At 34.7% G+C, this 7,182-nt stretch overlaps 1 protein-coding gene across 4 annotated transcripts in view; it reads left to right on the top strand.

Moving 5' to 3' along the window:
* The first annotated feature begins 1,489 nt into the window (after window positions 1-1,489).
* The window catches only part of LOC117110013 (tropomyosin-like), a 43,342-nt gene continuing 37,649 nt past the window's right edge, over window positions 1,490-7,182 (top strand). For 2 of the 4 annotated variants that reach the window (XM_033252587.1, XM_033252579.1), the window contains exon 1: window positions 1,490-1,773. In XM_033252587.1, coding sequence (XP_033108478.1) covers window positions 1,660-1,773 — 114 coding nt within the window. In that variant the 5' untranslated portion in view covers window positions 1,490-1,659. The remainder of the gene's footprint in view (window positions 1,774-7,182) is intronic. The other 2 variants (XM_033252571.1, XM_033252564.1) reach the window with 1 other exon arrangement.

Raw genomic sequence — 7,182 nt, 5'->3', positions numbered from 1 at the left:
TCGCTGCAATAGGCCTGCCAGAATGTCACTTTCCTTTTTCTCGACATGGATAGAGTTATGACTAGGTCAGCCTCGAGCGCCCGCTGTGTCGCATAATGAAATTCACTTGTGTTTCGAACTTACTTTGGCCTTACGAGCCAATAAACAGGTTAATGATAAACGGCAATGATAAGCAATTCTAGATAAAATTATGGTTTTAAAGTAAAACGTATCATAAAGATAAATGTTATGGTTATTGATTTCTATAATTGCTATTGCTATTTTTATTATTGATATTGATATATTCATTTTCATTATCATTATTAATTTAAATACAGATCTCTCTCCAATTAAACCACTTTTCGTACCTGGGTTTCCATGAATTTTAGCAGCTTTGTATCTAATTAGAATAATAAAGATAAAACAAGTTGTTCATTTGGGACCAAAGAAATGTGGTTGAACTGCGGTGGTCTTTAATTGTATGTCTTTAATTAGAGGGATATCTGCTTAATAATCAATTAATATCTGCATAATGTTTGAGCATTGTTTGTTATGTAATTTTGATTTAACTTTTCAAAATGCTCATGAACTGAGACTTAAGGTGAAAATTCACATCTACGTTTTTTCATTCATTTTTCATTCACTGTTTCAATGATACGGTAAAAATTACCCGTTGTGGAATTTAACATTGTAATTCCGTATTAATTTTGTAGTGACGACAATAATTTCGTTCGGTTAGGGCCACACTGTGCTGATATTAAGAAAGCTTGATTGATGACATTAATAATCTGTTTGTATTTTAACAACGAAAGGCTTAATTTAGTTGTCATTATGTCTATGCAAATATGGACAGGTAAATAAAAAAAAAATCCTTATGCAACTCATTCATCAGAAATCTACGTAGATGTCAAGGTCCCGGTTGGTTGTTTCATTCACACTAAGCAGACGATAACGTTGTCGGGCTAATGTGAGAGAAAAATTTGTATTACAAAATGGCGAGAGACTCTTTTACCGAGATTGTGTCGTAGTACAAGATTTCATTGATTCCTGGACAGGCTCGCCCGCTGTGAGTTGTCACCAAGTTTTTGTGCAAGCAATATCTCACACTAATCTAATTGAATACGAATATGTATAACTTGGCATATTAATAAGCATTCGATCTCGATTCTTCCACTCAATATACTACCGTACCAATATTTTCGGACTCCTTCAAATAAAAGGTGGATGCTTCTCTATCTCACATCACCATGGTATTTTTTTATATTTACAGAATAAATGTATATTTTGAGAAACTTTACTGTTTAAATGGATAGCGAACCTTTTGCCTGAAACCAAATAAGGAGGGCGCATTTGGGTCCCAACAGCGAATCAGATTAGCTTGTCTTGATACATACGTCATACCGAGAATTCTTGGCGAATGCGCCATACACAATTGTGATTGGCTGATACCAGTCCTGTGACCTAGCCTAATGTTATTTCTTCGTCCGTCCCAACACCCACAAAATTCCTCTCTGCTATCCCATATCTAGTTTGGTCTTCCGTTGCATCTTTATCTCTTCTAGTCGAGCATTGTCGTGTTGGTGGCCGCTCCTCTGCGTCTCATCTCTTGCTCTCGTCGTCTGCTTCTTTTCATTTAGTTTTTGTTTCTCCCAGGAAGTACCAGCCAGTAAAGAATTAGCTATGGATACCATCAAAAAGAAGATGCTTCACATCAAGAATGAGAGAGACGCAGCTGTAGATGCAAAGGATAATGCTGAGGCCTCAATGAAATTAGCCATGGAGAAAGAGGAGACGGTAAGTACGCTTGGGACCATATAAGGTTTTATAGGCCTGATCAAAACGTATGAATCTATATAGCCACAATAAGGCTTTAAAAGAAACCAACAATACTATTTGTGATTACAGTATACTAACCTAGTGTAAAGGTGCTTTAATGCATTTCAGAAAAAATTCAAAAAATATTGCTATTAAATTTGTTACTTTTGGTTGTTAGCGTATAATCTGCATCGTAAAGTAACTAGTATTACTATAATATATTACAATATTATATAATAACACTGTTTTTCGTTTTCGAAGTTTAAACAGAATGCAGTTGTTTTTCTTCATAAGATTGCATCTTTAAATCAACCAGCCAGTTGCAAGAGGTAGTTTCGTGAAACAAATTTTTGGGTATAATAAATCAACTGAAATGCATTGTGTTTGTAGAAGTACCAAAATGATGGATAGTTTGAGTATTTATATCGACTAACTTTTCTGTCGCTCTTAGCATTATTACGTATCACACTCTTGACATTATAGAGTTACATTGGTCCTGGGCTGTGGAAATATAACTATACAAGGAGATGCACAAACGTAGCCCGTGTCGGGTGTCAAATAACATCACCCCATAACCAACACATTGACACACTTCGCTTCAAATTAGTCAAATTCTAACCCATCAATAATATGAATTTTTAAGCAAGCTTTACTTCTGTTAAATATTATGAAATATAATGCAAAACAAATCTGTCGAGGTCAATTTAATTTGCATACGGGTTCGTAGAAGGCCACGAGGCAAAGGCTGCATTCCACGCGTGCTCGGGACATTCCGTTCTGAATGTCACTTGTGCTTCATTTTGTCCCTATTTCCCCCAGTCATTTAGCTTTCCAAATTACATCAGTTGACATTTATTAACTTTAAGTATTATTTTGATCGGAATATTTTAGAGTTCAATCATCTTGGTTTCCATAAATGACATCATCTCCAGGGGCGGATCCAGAGATGTCCAAAAGGGGGGAACCGAAATTTGGGCCGATTGAGACAACAATGTCCTGGGGGTCAAATTTTTGTGTTCTAGACGCCCGAAAATAACATTTGAGGCGTTGTGGGCTATCATTTTTTTCTTTTTCTTTCTTTTTTTCTTTTTTTTCCCCTTTTTTTTAGCTTCCAAAAGGGGGCCGGGCCGCCCCACCCCCTAAATCCGCCCCTGATCTCCCTGATCATCTCCTTGATGAAAAGTTTACGAAACGGCACACGACGATGTTTGATACGCGTTCGACAATAATCGCTTCTTCGCCAGTGGATGCTCTATACCCTTTCTAAATATTGTAAAACTTCAGACGAACCCTGAACTGTACTTAACAATATTTAAAGGGCTTACTTGGACCATGGAGGTATAAAAATATATAAAATATATCTATTTTTATACCTCCATGCTTGGACAGCATTATAGATTAATTAATTTATGTTTGTAATTTATTAGCACTGTGTGTTAGGCCCAAACTTACGATACACTGTCAGTATTAGAGCGCCGCGGACACAAAAAGAGCGCATCAGCACAAATGCGTATTGACTATCGAAACGTTATGAAGATTTTCGAACATCGTGATTCGGGATCTAATTCACAGAATATAAACGTTGCGGATTCCGGATTGACAATCATACGTAACAAATGACAAACAATCAGAACAGGGCCTGGATTACACGTCCAACACACGTGTTTTCGTACGTGGTTTACGTTATCGGTTTGTCGAAATTTAGCAACAATTTCCAAGGGGCAGGCTGTATCGGAACTTGTTCGGTCCGGGAGAAAGGCCCATTAATGAGTAGGTGGGTCCTTGCTTTATTAGAAGACGTTTATAAAACAAACACAGAAGAGCATAATTGCATGTAGCAATACGACATTAAACTTAAAATTGAATACTTGGTGGAATCCTATGACCTCTTTCAACCTTTATTGATAGCAACATCATCATCATCATCATCATCATCAACAACAACAACAACAACAACAACAACAACAACAACAACAACAATAATAATAATAATAATAATAATAATAATAATAATAATAATAATAATCTCCAAATGCAATGAAAAATTTTGCTCATCCAAGATCGATAAATATTAACCTTATCATGAGATCTAAAGATAATACAGTAATATGGTAACTACTGTATTTAAGTTTGCGAGGTATGTCTTTCGTTACGTTGGTTCCCACGTGGCCCACCAGCTGGGCTGGTCCTTTAAGTAAAAGTATGAATGAAATCATTTATCGGTGATCGTTTCCATCGCTTACTTCCAAGATTTTATTAATTAATTATTAATACGTATTTCTTCGAAATTGTTAAAATACACAAAATAATTAAAGGATTAAAGTTCCAGGTCTTGTGTGCATTTCCTGAATAGGAAACGTGCGAATCCAATGTTAACTGATGGATAGATGCGCTTTGATTCAGTATACGTGATGGGTCCATGAATGGACAAAAATGGAGACAGATTGAGATTAGTGAATAACCATGAAATAATATTGTCTGTGGCAAAATCTGGAAAAAACTATCACTTAAATATCCAATTAAAAAATGCTCATTTATACAGCTCTACCCACACTATCAAAACTGTAGTATGCCCATATACAGTCATGTTGTGCCTATATATGGTCATGATGTGATGTCATCATGACCATATTTAGGCTGCATGTCACATGGTTTTGTCAAATAATGAATAAAACGGATCAATTCAATTTTCGCGGATTTACGAACATTCGTAATTCCACTGCTATTTTTGAAAATATTCATCTGGTTTGTAAATACGAAACTATTCAATAGAAGGTCAGTTCAAATTAATTAGATTGTTAAAATAGAAAATCTCTCATAACCACTGCTATTCATCTAATGGTCTGTACACAAGTAGTGAAAGAAATTGTATTATGTATGAAACCATTTCCTTGATTTAATTTCCAATTTAACTTGTTGAATGCAGAGCTAAGTATTGAACACTTCAAATATTGCATTTTATTGTTCGAGTTTATCACAGATCATAACACAGAGAGTAATAGTTTTTAGTTAACACCCAACAAGTCAACTAGTCGTTGACTGGGTCGTTTTCATTTTATTCACATCTGGTAATGAGACCAATCAAATTCGCTGTACGTCCCGTTTATCTAAGGGCGGACCTTCCCCGAGCCCTACCGGCAGACCAGCAAGAATATGATCCATCACCATGGCAATCGAAATTAGATTGCTCACTGTTGATTATTCATCCGCAACAAGAGAGTGGAAGTCGATTGTTCAAGATATTGCTCCGTCGGATGAAAATTCCAATGAAAATTCCTTGGTAATTTTTGACTTGTATCACTATTTTGTACCTCTGTGGTGATTGATCATTCGCGAAAAAAAGGCAATCTGGTGCCCAAGGGTTCTGCATTCTACCGGGGTGGATCTAGGACCACCCTCTCGTGATAAAAAATAAATTAATTAATAACGCGTATATAATAATTGTGGACGAAATATAATCCAGGTTTCTCAAATGGAATCACTCTTTCTGCACTAAAGGTTCTCATATGAAATATCATTAGGTTAATCGAGAATCAGTAATTTTCACAAACCGGCCTGTGGGACCATGGTGAGACAGACATCCTAATTCAAATTTACCGGTGAGCTTATTTATACATTAACTAACTTGATACGCCAGAAAAACGTATACATACTGAGCACCAGTGTGATATTATCTTGTAACTGAGTACAGTCGCATTTGATTGATTAATTGAAAGAATAATTGATTGATTGATGACTGATTGATTGATTGATAGAGAGATAGATAGATTGATTGATTGATTGAGTTAGTGAATGAATGAATGATCTATTTGTTTATTTTTTTATTGATTGATGTACTGATTGATCCTTGATTGATTGATTGATTGATCGATCGATTGGGTGGTTGATTGATTTATTTATTGATCGATTGGCTGATTGGCTGGCTGGCTGGTTAGTTTGCTGGTTGGTTAATCGCATGATTGATTCATTGCCCGAATGATTGATTGATTGGGTAGTTGACAGATTGATTGATTGTTTTTTTTATTGTTGATTGATTTCGCTATAAATAAAAATCCAAAATAGGGCCTGCCCCGGCGCCAAAACTCGGACCGAAATATACTTGTTTTATTGCATGAATATAACAAAAATCGCATCATGGAACTCCAGAGTTATAATCAATAACATTCTTACAAATATTGATTTTACTTGGGGTGATCGAGAAAATTGCAAACAATTAAAAATTAGCTCAATAATAATTTGCAATATAATATTGAAAGATTGACATGTTATTATTGATATGTTAATTGACATGTTCGACAACAACAATCAAACAAATCATATATGTATGTAATGATATTCGAAATATGGAATCTTGTGGAAGTTACCGTACACAAACATAATACGAGTGAAATATTACCTGATATTTTGAGAAAACAAAATATTGGAAGTATAGCACTCATATTTCGAACCATGTCGTCATACTTGTACATTTTAAAAGATTGGTTCAAAAATAATGTAAACAATATTCCAAAGATAACAGTTGTTTATAAACCAATCAACAAACAAACCTGAAAATATTCATAGCGTAAATAAATTATTGAAATTATTTAGGGTCAAATTATAGTTTCCATGGTCAAAGTGAATCTAAAAATAGTTTTGTTTTTGATATCAAGGTGATCTAAAAATACGGAAATATGAGATTCATTGATCCGGTTATGTCGAGTCGAGCCGCGTGACTCCGGCCACACCTGCCGTAACATATCAAATTCAATTAAATTATACGTATATGACTTTATGCCCGAAGGAATTCGAACAAGGAGCTTGAATTTTTAATGGAATTTATCTATTTTTAGTTAACTCTTTACTCGATTTAGTTGTTATTCGCCCAAAAATATCACAGCTTCTAATGATAAGTGTAAAATACTTGATTTCATTCCCAATTATTTGTTTCGACGTATAGTTTACAGTAGGCTATTCCTTTCAACAGTTCAAAGAGCAATTTTGCAAAATAATAAAGAGAGAGAGATAAAGATATAAAGAGAATTATGTATAAAACTAAATTATAGTTGGAAACATTATTTGTCAATGTCACGACGTCATTTGTTCATGCATTTGTACATTCTTTCATTCGTTCACACTTTCTTCACTCGTTCGTTCATTTATTCATTTATCCTTCGTTCATTTATTAATTCATTCATTCATTTCGAGATTATTGTGTTAGGATGGTCGTCCGGCCGAACTGATCAGTTGAGACCCGCAGCACATACAGAGCAATGCAATAAGAAATGCATACAAAAACAAACATACATTTACATATCATTAAACACAATTCTGTATATAAAACATAGTAATACTACAAACAAAATATAATACCAGTACTGTATAACGAATATAAGTACAGTATAGTAT

Source organism: Anneissia japonica, unplaced genomic scaffold (genome assembly GCF_011630105.1).
Source record: "Anneissia japonica isolate Jap-2015-1 unplaced genomic scaffold, ASM1163010v1 scaffold1511_len2985839_cov193, whole genome shotgun sequence".
In the NCBI taxonomy this organism is placed as follows: domain Eukaryota; kingdom Metazoa; phylum Echinodermata; class Crinoidea; order Comatulida; family Comatulidae; genus Anneissia; species Anneissia japonica.
Note: the sequence above shows the minus strand (reverse complement) of the source record. Positions and strands in the feature narration are given on the sequence as shown.